Raw genomic sequence first — 17,753 nt, 5'->3', positions numbered from 1 at the left:
CACATTTTTGCAATACTATGAGCACATGCAATTCAGTAAAGGTGCCCAAAAAGGTAAAGGTACAGTGAAAAATCACATGGACAGTCAAGAGGCAGATCAAGATCACAGTTCAGATACCACTGGCATGCCTCTCAAAACACAGACACATGCTGTGCTAGCAGCAGTCACAGATCACATCTCTTTAACTGAGGCAATCTTTTTTAATTCTTTGCCTTGAAGGGCAACTGAACACAGTGGGAGAGGCTGGAAAGCACGCCAACACAGAAAACTGCCAAAAGCACAGGTTTTTCCCTTAAGTGCAATATGCAGAGCTCCCAGTGGGGGAATGCAAGGCCTCCACACTGCTTTGCAAGGGACTCTGGTTGGCAGCAGCTCCCTTGTGCTGTCACCAGCTTCATCTCCAGACTCTCAACTCACATCAACACTTATGTGCCACAGATCAAGCCAGATCCCACTGCTGTATGTTCAGGTAAATTTATAAACAAGCTCAAGAGGCAGCAGGAAGACACACATGTCAATACACAGACAGGCAGCACTTCCTCAGCTCAACCATACAGTGAAATGATACAGGAATTCAAAGGCCACCCAGTGCTTTGCACCTACTGTATGGCGAACATCCAAGGTGTTAATCAAATACAGAGTCAATGGAACTGGCATCATTTTTTACAGTGTTATCAGTAAATTACTCTGCCCACTTCTCCAAAATTTTACAATAAAATAAATCCTCTCAAAGTCACCTGAATTTCATGCAGTAAGTAGCCTCTTGTGGTTTTATACAACTAAGTAAAATATGAGAACCTAGCCTGAATGGAAGCAGAAAATGAACATGCCAAGATGAGTTTCATTACACACGTCTGATGTGCAACACATGAAATCAAATAGATTTACCTATTGATGCAACTGTCAGCCAGAAAAAAATGACTGCTTGGCTGTTTCTCCTATAAACAAAAAGCCCAGCCTAAGAGAATACTGCTTCACTTCCCTCAATAACACAGTCCTCTTCACTCTGCTGCTTCTTCACCCCAGGGATTCATTTTTATCTGACTACAGAAAGAGAAATCCATCATCCAGTAAAAGGAATTAGCCCATTTCATTTCACTTTCCTGGAATACAACCACAGATGCTCAAAAAGATAGAAAAGCAATGGGTTTTATAGGAAGACAAGGGCTTGGTACCATTTATCCTGCTCCAAGATGCAAAAAGCCAGGGTTGTTCTGAAAGCAAGTTACTGTACATATTACTTTAAATCTTAGGAAAGGAAAGGCTGATTTTGTGTCTGTTCAGGCAGGTATACATCTTTTAGACTCTCTGAATAGCATGCTAAGATTAGGAATGTTTTATTCCATCATTATGATCAGCAGGGGAAATCATTTTAAAAGCTGAAATGTATCTCAGGAAACGCATAAAAAACCCCAAACTCAACCACTTGCCACATGCAGCTGGTGACAAACACTGAGCAAAATAATTCTGAGTATAAAGCATCATTTAAAATAGTTCAGTACAATCTTAAATGTTCCAACTTTAACTACTGTTAAAGAAATATCTCAGAAACATTTTGGCAAAACAAAGAAACCAAGCACTAAAGTTGGTTGTCAGGGATTCTCAAACATTTTGAGCAAAATCCACTTGTTGATTGTTACCAGCTCCAGCTTTTCCATCATGTGTGTGCATTTTGCATTGTGTCATGAGAACTTAATCATTCAGCAGTCAAACTGGGCACATACCAAAATAAACAGACCTCTTTGGCTCATTTGTATTCCCACTGAGTCTGTAGGCAGAGGAACAGTGATACATACCACAGTCTCACCCTACATACCCAAATCAAAGCCTAGGGAAAAAAAAATCTCTATCCATTCCTGTATCATTTTAAAATAAAGCTATAAACAATCAGAGTAAAGCTGCTTGAAAAGCAGCAGCCAGGTCCAGGTCTCAGCCATGTAACCATGGAATTGTTCAGGCTGGAAAAGACCTCTGAGTCCAACCATTAACCCAGCACTGCCAAGCCCACCACTAAAATATGTCCCTCAGTGCCACATCTTTGAAACACCGCAGGGATGGGCCAGAGCCAATGCATTCATTCACACCTGCTCACCCACATCCCCCAAGAGTCCATCACAGCAGTGATGCTCTTCCTTCTGTGGGGACACCACATGGGTCAGAGATTCCTCACCTTCTCAGGGGACAGAGAGGTAACAGGGCTACATTATCTCAACAAACAAGTCCTTTTGAAATAGCAGATAACACCTGTAGTGTTTCCCAAGTTCTTAAAGTACAACCTCTTCCTGCCATGAAGTAATTCGACTGTCTCTATAGTTCAAGAAACAGAAGCCTGGACTGGAGGTGTCAAATCTCAGTTGTGCTGGATAATATGGAAATTATTCAACTCTCAGCAGGGAAAAAAAATGTCCAATTCAAACAGGTGACAGAATACTACTATAACAGTAGAAATACTGTCTCATTCACACTCTGGTTGCACATACTTTTTGTCAGAGCACATTTTAAAGACCTTGCAGAAGATGTTTCAAGGCAACAGGACAAAGTCATACAAAATTGTTATAACTCTAACTACTTATTCAGAACAAGCTGTTTGTAATAGAGAATGCAGTGTGCCCAGTAATTCCAATTTATTATTCAAGTACTATTAAAATCATTGAAGTATATCTTTCAGATTTGCAGGCAACTCTACTAAAATGAGTATTTCTAACCAATCTACATTTCATAACATGTTCACTATTAATGCAATAGCTTCAGGGAAGGGTTTTGCTTTGTTTTTAAATTTCAGTCTGTTCCATTGACTGATGGGACATCCAGTGGCTCTGTTGCCTTAGTTCAGTCTTACTAAAAGCTGAGACATATGGACTGACTGTCATCAGATACTCACTGTGATTTTACTCAAGGATTTTAGTAATTAGGCACAAGCTGAAATCTACACTGTTTTCTCATATTACATAGACCCCAATAAAAACTTACACATGTATAATGTCTGGAACTTATGGTAATGCATAACTGAGCCATTAGCAACACAAAGTAATAGCCTTTCCTTGAAGAAAGCTGCCAGTGAAAGACAATACCTGCAGTGGCATGGCACAAGTGTGAATATTTCTTCTACATTTAGAACATGTTTTTATTCCTATCAGCTGTTATTATGCTTGTCAATACCTAAGCAAGCTATTGAAAGATGAGGGAACCCTCATTTTAATTTATTACAAATATTCAGTGAAAAAAGATCATTTTTCAATACCTAACCAAGTTAATGAACCTGGAAAATGTTCAGACATATTTTCTTTTTTTACATAGTTATTCTGTCCCATGACCATCATGGTATTCTCTGCTGGAATGGCAGTGTTGTCTCATGTATTATTGACTAACCAAAGTTTTTAAATAAAGATATCACATGTACCAAATCCTTCTTTTACAACTTTTTTGTTATTATCAGAAATTTGATTATGAAAACTTCATTAAACATGTCAAATGGCACAAGGCACGCTGCTTCACAATGGATAGCTCTGAATGGAAGCACTGGCTGAAGAAGTATATTTGAAGTGTGCTTACTGAGTTATTTTATGCAATATAAAAGCCCTTAGGGCATTTGGGGATAAAAAAGCTACAACAAATAACATTAAAGTGGCTGAAAAAATATGTGACATGTATAAAGTAGATTTTGAGGTAGTTGCAACAATTGTAAATAAACCATTGTAAACAAACTAAACCTAGAGTAGTCCAAAATTCCATTCATTCCCTTCATGCTGTTTTATTAGTTTTTTAATAATTATAAACAAAAATGAACAACTTATCACATATTCAGGATTGTTCTCAGACCATCATAAAACTCTACCTGACAGCACATTTTGCTTTTACCCCTAGGAATGAATTTGGTATGGACACCAAAGAAGTAGCACAACATTGAAGTGCAAACCAAACATCAGATTTACAAGAACCTCATCTTTTTCTGGTGTATGCAATGTGCTACCTGTGCACTATGGTCTCAGCCCCTTCCACTGGAGCACATGGCAGTCAGCAGCACTTGGATTCACAGAGATCTATGTACATGTTCAGCAACATCACTTGATACTTTCTGCTTATCTTTATTTACTCACAAAATTAAAAGAAAAGAAAACACCACTTACTTGCTTTTTCCTTTGTATACTGTGGCATAGGACCCTTCCCCTAGTTTTTCCAGTTTTTCATATGAGTCTGCTTTTCCAAACTTAGGGCTTGTAGGCTAAACAAAACAAAAAAAGATGATCTTTCAGCATTGCACCCATAACATTAACTGCTTTGACTCAACCTTTAGAGACCAAATATCATTATCAAGGCTCAAAGACATGCTGGTTTGCAGTAACTAACAAAAAATAATTAATAAGGAAAAAATCATTATTATTTGTTCAACAACCCAGATGGTAGTTGCAAATATCAACCAGGCAGTTACATCACTGGATCTATCAAAAAGATTTTATTCTAAATCAAAGAGATGGCTCTGTTTTATTTTTCACACATATCATTTCATAGAGGAAAATAGACCATTAATAACTGAAGCATCTTGTCTATGTTTAGAGATCTAAACAGCACCCTTAATCTGCCCTACAAAACCAGATTAGTAAAGCTGTTTAATAATTTTTTTCTTTCGTACTTTTTTAGACTAAAGCCCATCCAAAAACATTGCTCTAAGTAGTCAGTGTCCCATTAAATCACTCATTGTTCAGAGTGGTCAAAATGCTACAGGAAAGCATCTTTAATGACATCATCTTCTGAATTATGGTTAGAGTCTTCAGATATGGATATAAACATATCACAGTTTAATGTACACTTTATACAGTTGATAAAAGTCCTGTATCCTTAATATTTGCAGCCTAAGTGAGGAGTCTAAAACTGAGCCAAGTTAAGGAATGATCCTTGCTCAAAGGGCCAGACAGCTCAGCTGGCCTTTGTGACAGACTGATACTTGCCCCCTCTTTGCACAGTCCTAACAGAGAACAAATGAATTCTGCAAAAAGAAATTCACCTGACATTAAAACTTTCCATTCTGAAATTCTGAGAAAATGTTTGACTGTTTTGAAGTGCATTCAGTTTTCCCACATTTCCCCACTTTCCAGTTCTCTGGAGGGAAACAGAATTTTATTTTTTCTCCAAGACCTGATGGACACTGCTAAAAACTGACTTGCAGCTGCCCTTAGCACACCTACATATGTTTTAGTCTGCAGTGCTCAGATATTCTTCCTGTCCTAAACCAACCAAAAGATCATAGAGAAAGTTGGGAGAGTCAGCACTATACTCAAAGCACACAGAGTGGCTGATTTGATAATACTCTTGCTAAATGCTACAGAGGAAAGCAGACAAACAAACCCAGCATGGCTGAGGTTGAATTCAGCTGGGATGAGCCACGTGCAGCTGTACACATGGTACCCTATGTCTGATTTACAAAAAGTATCCATGTATCTGTCTTTTGAAAGGAAACAAACATTACAGTACAGGGCACATCTGTGTGTAAATTCTTGCTAAGCCATGGTTGAAAGTTTTAAATCAACTTAATGACCTTAAAAATTGCTTTATTTAAACAGGCAGAGGCATCCCAGGTAAGCTGACATGGTGCCTCATAATTGGCCACTACACTCTATCAACCATTAGCCAGAAAATGCAAACATTCTCTTTATTCAACTATTCTTCACTTGTCCTATGCAAAAAATTCCGGCACTTTGACAAATACACACCTTTTTTGATATCAATATTCCAGCTTCCTATTCAATGGCATAAGGGCATACATATACATGTTTGCAAAATTGAACCCTTTCACCTCTCTCCAATACAAAGAACAACCCATTATTATTTTGCTATCCAATTCCTAAGTATTAATAGATTTACACAAATTTGTCATAAGGAAACACTCAGATCTTTTTTCTGCTACATTATTTTGAACCCTTCATTATAGATAAGGCAGTAATAGTCTCGGTTTCCAATCTGTGCTTAAAAAGGCATTCTGCCTGGTTATAAAAAAATTAGGATTTTTTAAATCACAGTTTTATTACAGATGTCACTAATAGAGGTGACTAAAATATTTATTCAAGTAGACTTCCTATTTAGCTATCCAATTATGGACTAATGCAACATTAAAAAACTTCAGAAAAGAAGTGGTTAGATGTTTAAATGTCTTGCATATAATGAAGAGGGAGTGCAAAGTATTTCCCAGATTGCAGGCTGCAATGAACACACAGTGAGTAGCTTTGTTTGGAGTGGAAATGCTGCCCTAGTTAACAGTGAATAGTTCACTGTTGGCTTCCTCATAACGAGACAGAGAGAGGACAGGGTGCATACATGTGTTTCACATCCATTCTTATTTTCACACTGAGATTTGCTTTTATTCCCTACCTCTGGAAACCATAATCTAAAGGTCACAACAACTTGTAAAGCCCTAAGATCTTGATAGGAAACAGGATGTCTTTAATCCATTACCACACAGTAAATCATCAACAATAATTATTCCTACAACCTCAAGCTCGTTTCTCCATAGTCCAGCTGCCAGAAGCACAGACTAGAAGTCATAACTTTTGACTCATTCTCCTCCTGGAAGTGCTGCATCCTCACCAAGAACAGGCAAACCCAAAAGCTGGTGTTGCCAACCCCTGGCTGACACCTTCCCTGCCCAGCCTACAGCAGCTCTGCTCCCATGGCACCATCACACTGGATTGCCCAGTTCTCCACTGTGAGAGCTCCCTTTGTGAAAATGGACATTATTTTTCCTTGCATTTGTAATCTTTAAAGGCTTACAATTTTTAAAGGCATGTGGTGGAGAAAAGCACTTCATAAAATTTTATTTTTAAAAAAATATTGTTTATATTATTAGATATATTATTTTGCCTCAGAATTTATTCAATTTGTGAGATACTTCTTAATGAAATGTCAAAACACTCATCCATATTGCAATTATTTTAGATAATGAAGGGACAGCTTTACCATTTCCCCAAAACTTTCTCCATTTTTAAAAAATGAAATCTCATACACTAATTCAAACTTTTCATTACAAATTGCCTATGAAATTAAGAAGTTCCAACACTACTTATATTTCCTTTTACTTCTGGATTATAAAGGAGCTGAAGACAGAAATAATGCAAAAATGCATAACTTTTCAAAACCTAAGTTTTAAGCTTAAATGAATCTAAATGAAGGAATCTGAATAATTTGAAATTCCACATGACTGCTGAAAACTATAACCATTTCACCCTAGTTTCCTTTATTATTACAGTCCCTCATACATATGGGTATTTTTTCAGCTACATAGATATGGATTTCATTATTCAGATATCCTTTACAACCATTTCTGTTTAAAATTACTATTTGTTACAGCAAGGTTGGTGGCTTTTTCATTAAATGTTAACATTAAAATCAAATCTAGAAAATCCACTTTTAAGTACAATTTCTTCTTCTAAAGTATTTTATTCCTTTGGGTAAAATACATGGGAATGTATATACACAGAGATTTGTGTTTGTTCAATCACAGGAGTCCCTTAGTCTGCCTGGGATGTGGTTGACTGAAATACACATAGTGAGTGAGACATATCCAGAGCACATCAGATGTGCTAGCATCAGCCACTGACAGACATCACAAGCAGCAGACTCACAAGAAATTCCCTGTATTTTACATAACATTTTACAATCCCCCATTTTGACCTAGACAATATTTCTCAATGGAAAAGAGTACTGGTTACAGCTGAACACATGTATTTTGGTAAGTTTTTTCAAAGCTTCTCTTTGAGGATGTAACCTTACAATATTTCTATGGCTATTATTTTTCCATTCCTCCTGCTCCTTCTTACTGCTTTTTAACCCTCTAAAACACCATCAGAGAATCACAGAATTATTTAGCTTTGAAAAAATTTTAAAAAACACCAAGTCCAACTCTAATCCAAACACTGCCAAGCCCACCCCATATGTCCTCAAGCTCCACATCTATACACATCTTTTAAATATCTCCAGGGATTGTGACTCAGTCACTTCCCTGAGAAGCCTTTTCCAGTGCTTGGCAACCCTTCTATGTACTAAACGTCATTGGGACTACTTAGGCTTGTTGCTCCATGTTAGAGCTCCTCATTTGCTACCAAAAAATCCCCCCAACTTACAAAGCTGAGAAAAAAACCCCAACACCTAGATGCATATGTGACCAGGTCTGAACTACCTAAAAGCAAAAAGTTAAATAGGCAGTAAACAACCAGGCAACAAGAAATTGATACAACTGGAAAACTCACTGCAAAGTGAACTTGCATGCTCTGGAGAAATCTTTCAAAGAACTCAAATGGGAAAGCTAAATTAATTACTGAGACAAAAGACAGTAAAGATCCTCATGCCTCTGAAGAACAGTCCCAAGTCACTGTGAAAGTCAGCACAGGTTGTGGTAGATCATGTTATCCCCAAGAGGACATGGGCAACTGGAGCACAGAGCAATGCAGATCTTGCCCCTCAGGAAACTCACTGGGAATTTTGTTTGCCTTCACGTTCCACTTTCCTTGAAAATAGTTTTCACTAGGCAGCTTTCTTATTATAAGCCCACATTTTTCCCAGTGCTAGATCAGTCTAAGAGCACCACTGAGCACAGAAGTGAGCATTTTTAGCAGCATGGCTTGCAGTAACCAAGATTAGATATTTTTTCCCCTCTGCTTAAGGAAATACAGATCATAGTAACAAAGATAGAGAGAGTATGCCAAAATGTTGAGTACAGAAATAGAAGAAGCTAGTAGTTCAAACTGACGTGAGAGTATTAAAAATAACAAAGGAAAAAAGAAATGAGAAGAAACTGTGTTTTCTGACCACATAGTTTCAAATGGCTGTTTCATTGATACAGCCTGTAGGAGAGATAATAGGTTTAAAACAAGGTCTTGCAGTGTGAATCCCTGCACTACATTGCCACGTGAATACTTTCTCAGAATTTTTCAAAATCTATGTAATAAAGAAGGCTTTAATGGAAAATTACACTGAAAATCACCTGACTATTCCTATAGAAGCTGTGTGGGTTATGTTCTCATGCATTTTTCATAACTGCAGAACAGCTTGTGAATGTCACACTTAACTGCCACACTCCTGAGTCTAAGTTTTAAATAGATCCTTTTCTCCTTTTTTTTTTAACTGGGGGATATTAAACTTCAATATAAAACTACCACCAAGAGAAAAATATTTTCACAGTACCTCTGTAAACTAAAGAAAAATCAAAAGTGAATATATGCTTTGTTATACACCTGAAAAGAAATAAATTGATTGCTAGAAAAACTTGAAAGAAAAATATAGGCCAGGAAGCTCAACTGAGATTAAATCACAAGAATGACAGATGATTACTTTTTAAGCATCTCTTTGTCATGAGAGTAAACCTTCTTTCACAAAACCAGATGCAGTTTCCACACGAATTGCAGGTTGTATCCTACCTATAATAATAGGCCAATTTGACCATATCTTGAAAGTGGGACTGTTTTCTAGGGCAATGTTCAAAGGATACAAAGATGTTCAAGCATTCAAACCAAGCCTCAGCCTCAGTTCTCCCACTCTCTGATCCCCTTCTGCTGCTTGCATCTTCCTAACCTTTGAACACACAGCCATAAATTAAGAGCAACCTGGGCTGAAGCAACCATAGAGCTCCCTGTGAAGGGTGCAGTTTTTAAAGCTCTTCACTTGCTCTCCAGGCTATTAGAGCACAGGAGCTGGCTCAACTGCCACATTTTATCTGCCTTTTCATCTAGAGAGTATCCTTTAGGTTAAGGATTTATTAATGCTTCCTTTGTGCCAGTAAGAACACGCCACTCTCTACACCGAGCTTTGAAATTATGCTACCTCCATAAAACACATCAACCAGGAAGGATGCAGCTCCCCTAGGAATTTACAGGTTCCTAACTGGAGAAGCTTGCCTACATCTGAAGAAGAAGAGAGGCAAGATTGGCACAGCAAGTGATTATTTTGGTAGACAGAAATGACGTCTAACTTTCAGGGAAAATCCTGACATTAGTGTCTATTTTAGAATTAGATTTCTTACACAACTTATTTTAGATGTGCTAACAGGATCAGTAGGATCATTATAGGATTCATGCTTTTTTGCTTGTACTTTTTGGAGGAAAGTTGCATGTATCAGAACTGAAAATTAATAAAGGTTACAGAAACAGAAGAAAGGCTGCTCTCCCAAAAAAAGTACAGAGTCAGTGCAGTAAAGCACTGCCTATTGCAATTACTTTTATTTTAATGTTTGGGATTTTTACATTTATCTGAGTTAGTAGAATATTAGCATTTTGCTTGATTTTGTTTTTAAAAAGTAACTGACAGGTAGGAACCGATACCTATGCATGATATTTAAATTCACCACCAGGGAGCTTAAGCTATTCAAAGATAACAAACTGATGTGCATCACTACATAACTAAATCTTGAGCAGATGGCTACTTTATACAGCTTGCAGTATTCTATTTATATAGGGTACAAAAGTAATATTTTAGTGTATAAAATGTGAACTCAATACACCAAAACTTTACCTTGCACTGGAGGGTTTGATCACGTGTCTAAAGGGCAGGGACCTCAAATAAAATTCTCAGATAATTAGAGTCAAGCCATCTTTTAAAACCAGCTGTTTGGGGAAGAGTGGTACATGTTTACTTTTCAGTTGTGATTTTTGTCTAGTTTATTATGTAGTATTAACTTTTTTTTCATTTAAGGAGAAAAGAAAAGCATTTTCTTGCCTTAGTAGACAAAGGACTCAGCATGAGAATTTTAGAAAAATAGATAAAGACAGAGAGATGGATAAGTATGCACAGCTATAGTTATATGTATATTTTATTTATATACACACAACACATATATTGTGTTGGGATGGACCAGACAAAAGGTTAGTCAAGCCAAATTCCCTTCTAACATTGGCTGACAGGCAATGCACAGGTAGGAAAATACCTACTTCACTACCTCCAGGTTATCCACTACTCTGTTGTGATAAAGAAATAATTCTCTTTTGCTGGAAAATTCAGCAACATAGCATAGCAACATACAATTTCAATCAGCGTAAGCAGTTTGGAAATCACTCCCATAGATGTTTTCTTATGTTCATAGTAAGCAGAGAAGGTGGGAAGATTCTAAGTGTAAAAATTGAAAAAAATTCTTGTTGTACAAGAAGAAACAAACAAAAAGTTCTAAATTCTGTCTGTACACTACTGCACCAATTAACAGAACAGGAATTCTACCAGGTTGCAACAATGTGTGACATTAACTGCAGAAAAATACTTCAAGTTCAAAAGCAAGAGATTTATTTTCCAAGTGACAACCTGTGTGAGGATCATGGAGCTCCAGCTTCCCCAAACCTCTGTGTGTGTTTCATCTTTCTCATCACAAATGCAGTGCATTTCAAAGGTATGGACTACACAAAATGGGCAACACACCACCTGCAGAGTATTTTGTAATCTTTACCAAACACTGAAACTGATACCTGTCAGAGAGGTGATAAAGCTGCTGAGATTAATCAAAACTGAAACTGACACCCCAGGGCATTATAAACAAGGTCTTTCAGGTCACATCTTGAAAAATGTTATTTTTCTGAGACAAATAAAAGACTTTTACCTGAGCAGAAGCAGTGAGTGATATGGAAACTGCAAGCCTTGGCCATGTACCTTCTGTACAGAGGACTTCAAATGATGAAAAGACAAGACAAAATGGAAGTCTAACTCTAATTCTGTTCCTCTACTAATCAAACAGAGAAAGAGAAATTTGAAGGTAGCATATCTCTATCAGAACATCTTAAAATAAAGCTTACAGAAAGCAGAGCCAAAACTGAAAAATAACTCCACAGCTGTAGCCCATATGACCCAGAGGGCATAACATGTTCAAGAATATTTACAGAAACTGAACTGCTTGTTCAGACTGGTATAACCTATACAAAAGAGAATTTCCAGAGAACCAAGTATGAACTCAGTAAGGGAGAGTATGCAGCTGACTTGGAAGAAAAAGATGTAATGATCACAAGAGTAAGTAGCAGGGGCATCTGCTAGACAACCATAAACTCTTTGTTAATTCAAAACCACAGAATGATACATTTCTGTGCCTAACCACATGGGTATCACTCAAAATGTGCATCAGGGCATCCACTGCCTGAAGCCATGTATTCAGGTTCTGGGAATAGGAATAAAGCATCTTGCTCTTGTCTCTGCCTTGGATGGCTGAACTCAGGTCTGCCAGGCAGGACCAGGTGTGACCTGATCAGCAGAGGGCTAACACCACCTTTTGCTGTGAACTGCTCTTTCCTTTTCATTGGCATGAACACTTTCATCATTCCACATGCTCTTCCTTGTGAGAAAAGGTGAAAAAAAAAACCGAAATACTAACAATGCCTCCAAGCAAAAGGAGGAACTGAGTCCACCAAACAGAGCTATAAAAATCAGAGAGAATTACCGGAAGTTGAGAAATAAGAATTGCATTTCAAGAAATTCCTTTGCAGCTCCTGTATCCAGCAAGTCTGAGTCACTGTGGACAAGGATTACCAAAAGCATATGTTTAGCTAGGGCTCTAAGCAGCAGCATATTAGTAGAGGAAGCATGAATGTCATTTACATAAGAAAACACCAGGATCATGGGAGATTGTATGGATGCAGTAGAGTGCCAGCCCTCTGGAAAAGAACAAGATACCAAAAGCACAGTTTCAAAAATATCTGCTTCAAAATTCTGGAAAAAAAAACAGCTGAAACCATTCAACGTTAACAGGAGAATGTCAAAAACTTTAACACAAATTAGTAATAGCTTCTAAGAGGAGCAGCAGAGATAAGGAGTAAGTTAATACCACTAAATACTTGAGATTGTCCCAAAAAAATCATTTAAATTAATAGTTGTCATGCCAAAAAATAATTAGGCATCACAAACAAGTGAACACAATGCAAATAGATTCTTCCATTCCTAATGATTGTAAAAGTTTTATAGTTAAGAATTCCCTGTCATGGACCCAGATGGAATACACTGGAGACATCTTTGGCAGCAGCTATATAATGCCAAGTGATGGTAAAAAAGCAAATTTGTTTTTGCTACAGATGGTTACATTTTAAAATGTAACCTTTTCTAAAAAGGACAGTCCCCTGGAGGGGTGACATCTTACCCGCTAAATCCACACGGGTTAAACACAGCTCATCTACAGAAAATTAATCTCCTGCCATTTCTGTCAGAAGTCTGACAAGCTTCAGTCAAACTTCTGAAGGGAGGACATAAGATGTCCAGAAGATAGAGCAAAACAAAGAAAAGAAAGAAAAGAAAAAGGAAGAGGCAATCAACCTTTTAAATTTTTTCCCACCGAATAAGATTTGAAGTGTTACATCCATTCTACTTAGATCTGTAGTTTTCAACTCAAAGGTCACATTATTATGGATTTTTCTTCCCAAAGCATAACAGAAATAGTTTTTCAATAATTTTGAAGGTCTTTTGGGGGAAATCTGTTCTGGGCATTACTCATTAAAGACATGACATTTTATTTATCTAGTTTCTTTCAAGATACTTGAGAATAAAACTATTATGTGGTCCCAAACCCTTCTCTGTAATTTTTCTCTCTTCCCTCTCTCTCACAGAGTTTCTGACAGGGAAATGAATGTTATTTTTACTAATTGATTTTAAAAAGAGAATTATAAAATGTAAACAAAATCCATCAAATCTGATCTGTTTCTCTAAAACTGAAATCTAAAAATCAAAAAGACAATTCATGTGGTTTCTTAAACTTCATGGGAAAGAATTTGTCTTAACAAATAAGTAATCCTCTGCCAAATTTGCTGCATAAACATTATAGCAGCTGTAATGACATACCAGGATAAGGAGAGGAAAATGCTTAGAAATCCTGTAAGACACCCTAAAAAACATCTGAAAGGAATTTCATAATCATATTCTTTTTCAAGATCTATTTTCTGATCCTATTTCATTTATAACACCACAAATACATATGGAAAAACACATTTAATAGCAGCTTTGACCTTTTTCTTTGTTGCTTCCATGTAAACAATCCCTTCTTAAGCAAGAAAACATTTATCTGGTGCCTCTAATTCCATCATTTGGCACATGCAGGGCTATCAGGACTGTGCACTTACAGAGCTGGGGCTGGAGTGCCGCCTGACTTTAGGAGATTCCTTCCCTGCAGATGAAGTTTTGAAGTTAATGCAGGCGTTGTTCTCTGAATGAACCCTCTTCACTTGATTAGTTGGCTTCTCAAACGGATCAAAACTACTCTGTGTCCTCTGTACCCGAACTTTTTTATCCTCAGGAATTGTATCCAGAGGTTTGATCACTGAGTCCATTCCCTGGCAGTTCCGTGTAGACATCTTTGTGACACATATCTGAAAAGAAAAAACAGCATTTGTTGACTCTAACAGGCTTAAAGTTGATATTATCCCATGCCCTAGCCAGCATCAAAAAAGGCACTGAACTTTATAGGCATTCACTTTCTATTTCTATGCTAAAATAAAAAACAACACATGCATTTTACATAGAGGACACCCACATCACAATAATAGCTATAAAAAGCCTATCTTTGTACAATGTACTGAAAGATCCTGGAAAAGGAAGGCCAAGGAGGGACATACATAAATTCATACATTTGTGTTTTCTTGTACAATGTGCTCTTGGCAGCAATGCCACTTCTCTCTCCAATCTAGCCACAGATCTCCACAAGCAGTATTGATTCCCATTTGTTCAAAATTGGATGAGACTAAACTAAAATAAATGATGGTAGTTTGTATGTGCACTGGCTGGTGCTGGCTTTCCAAAGATTCAATACTGGTATATTATGGTATTTTTAAATAATGCTTATACAGTGTTATTATTATTATCACCATATGTCTCAGAAAATCAAATCAGTAAATCAATTCCCAGGCACTGAAACGTGAGACTGCAGTTTAATGGCACACTAAAGCACAGAAGTTCAGTTCTTTGTTACTGTGAAGTATGACTCTGCCAAGCTCCAAAGACTGCCACTTGCTGCTTGAGCTATCAAAATGTGCTATGGTTTGTTCAAAAGAACTAAATGAGCAGAACAGCAGCTTTAGATACTCCAGCCATGTACATTTCTGGTTTTCATTTCAATACATGACATTTTTTAAATTACACTGTTGGTGAGGGGTTGTGTTTGAGGCCTCAGTTTCTGTTTTCACCCACAAGAGACTTGACTTTTTACTTGGAAATCAAAGAAATAGTTTCAGCTTTCAGGCTACAGAGAAAAGTTATGAAGTGTGATGCAAGCAGACCCAAGAGACTCCCTAAATTGTAAGACAATCGAAGTAATCTAAAATCTACTTTTTCCGTAACATTTGCATATGTTTAAGGATAGACAGTGTTAATTTGCTGTCAATTGACCTGTTCATATAAAAACAATTTAATATTCCATATATTAACAATTTAATAATCTATAGTAATTTTTGAAAACTTGTTATCCTAAAACAGTTAATATTTAAAAAAAGAAAAAAATTACCACTAAATCAGGATCTTCCTTCCTAAAGCAAAGCATCTCCAAAAACTCAAATTTTTCTTTGCCATTCTCCCAGAGGCATTTTGTGCCTTGAAATCCAACTTTCTCCAATTGTTTATAGAAATACTGGGTTACTATACCTTGTGGAGTTTGGCTTTTTTTTTTTTTTTTTTAATGATTCATCGTAACACTAGATGAAATATTTCTTTTCTACATTAAAAATTTAAAGTATGTTTCCTGCACTGTGCCATCTGGCCAAATGATCATGTACCAGGTCAACTCTAATGAATGACATCACTACTGTCACAAACCAGGCATTACAAGGGTTTGCCTTTCTTCTCACTACAGCAATTTCTCCAAGACTAGAACTTCAAGTTATAACTTCCTTGAGAGAAGGAAAAATCCCCTTCTTTCCAAATGATAATTCTTTTTTTGGGCTTAAATTAAGACAATTACGCAATTTTGGTCTGCTCCTTCAGAGAGAGAAAAGATAAACAGCTGCAGCACAAAGTTTTTAATTAGTCTTCTTGTAAAACTAATTGGTTTCTTTTCCTAAAAACAACTCTCATGCACTGACACGTATCCACATACTTCCCACTATCATCTCCATGTTCTTGCAATGCTTGCTACTAACAAAGCCATTTTAAAATAATGTAAATTGGAATCACGGTTAATACAGCAGCTTAATCAACATGGATGCAAATAAATCAGCAATCAGTAATCATTATTTCTCAGCATTTGAAACCCTGTGATCTAGAAAACAGGGGTAGGAGATATGGACAAAAGTTCCAAAGCAGTACTTCTCTTCCTTTCAGGTTAACAAGGCACCTGTAGCAGATTAAAATATTTGGAATACACAGCTATAAACATACTACAGATAATAATGCCATGAATGCTGCTTGTTTTCTTTTTCCACTGGAAAATCCCCATGTGTATGTCTGTCTCACTTTTGTCTTGGCTGGAAGCAGTAACAGTTTGGAATTCGATTTTGAAGGGAGGCACTTTAGCCTTCAGGCCACCTGACTGAATCTGGAGTAGGATAAAAATCCCCATCATCACCTTATAATAGTCACCTTCCAACTTGCAAATGACTAAAACCAAGATGAGCACCAACCAGCTCCCCATTCAGAAGTCAAACACCTTGGTGGATGCACAGGCTGTCACCTGTGGAAGAGCCTCAGCACTGCAGACAAATGCCAAAGCAGAGGCTGCTCACCCTGCCCATCTGCAACTGCAGCACATCTCCTGCCAGAGCTGACAAGGGCTTGAATTCATCACTCCTCTCTCACCAATATCAATATTTCCTTGGCAGAAACAAAGCGTTCTCTCCAAATGGCTGCTGTGCACTGCTGAAGCCAGCAAAGCTAACCTCACGCTGCTGCTGCAGGGTACACGTTTCCAAGCTGTCTAACCTGCCTATAAAACACTGAAGAGAAACAATATTTACGCATTTGTTTTATATTCTGCCATTGATAGGCCAGGTCCATTGACAAGCCAACTACAGTCTGAAAATCTGTTTTGTAAAATCCAAAAGGACCAGCTCTAAAAGATCAGCCTGAGCACTGGCTGTAACCAGCTTAAAGACCCAAACTCATTGGTGGTGTCAGGTTTCCCTCCACCAGCAAGGTTAAGCTACCACAGTAGAGCAGATTTTGCCCCTGGCCAGCAAGAGGGCTGACCAGCTGCTCCTGTGCTCAAGCTAAGGGTACAACTTATTCTGTAGCAGCTTATCATGCCGAAAAGCAACAATTTGCTAAGCAAAACTGAAACATAACTTATTTTGGAAATCTTCCTCTGCATTAAAATGATCATAGATTCCACCAGCTTGACCACATCACCTTTGTGAACATTATGGATTTGTTTGTTTTTTTTTATTCTAATTCAGCCTTTTAAATATAATTTTCCTTTGTACAGCATAATTGCTGTTTATAAATTTTAACTTCTCAAAGGATATGTACAAATATTTAGCATCAAAAGGTGTTAGACTTGCAAACCGGTGTCTACCACCTGGTAGCTCCTTGCTGGTAGTCAGGAGAAGCCTAACACATCTTCTCATTTCCATATTTATTTTTGCATATGAGAATTAGGACCATTTTCCAGTTAAAGCACAATATTTATCCTAAAGAACACGGGTTCATTCCCAGAATCTTTTGGATGCTCCTGGGTGATCCTCTGGGACAGTGAGATTTTCCCTCTAAGTACATTCTGTCACCTCTAAGACCAGACTTTTCTTTTCACTCCATTTTATTTGTTCTATCCCCAGAAGTCATAGGTTCTTCAGATGGGCACTATTCTTTTAGTAACCCTTCTTTTACACACA

General features: G+C 37.3%; 1 protein-coding gene across 2 annotated transcripts in view; it reads right to left on the bottom strand.

The window, feature by feature from the left end:
* Positions 1-17,753, bottom strand: part of CDK14 (cyclin dependent kinase 14) — a 310,857-nt gene that overhangs the window by 213,342 nt on the left and 79,762 nt on the right. For both annotated transcript variants that reach the window (XM_058806832.1, XM_058806840.1), the window contains 2 exons: positions 14,061-14,306; positions 4,128-4,222 (listed from right to left, as the gene is read on the bottom strand). In XM_058806832.1, coding sequence (XP_058662815.1) covers positions 4,128-4,222; positions 14,061-14,306 — 341 coding nt within the window. The remainder of the gene's footprint in view (positions 1-4,127; positions 4,223-14,060; positions 14,307-17,753) is intronic.

Source organism: Ammospiza caudacuta, chromosome 1 (genome assembly GCF_027887145.1).
Source record: "Ammospiza caudacuta isolate bAmmCau1 chromosome 1, bAmmCau1.pri, whole genome shotgun sequence".
Classification (NCBI taxonomy): Eukaryota; Metazoa; Chordata; class Aves; order Passeriformes; family Passerellidae; genus Ammospiza; species Ammospiza caudacuta.
This window is presented reverse-complemented; position numbering and strand designations above follow the sequence as displayed.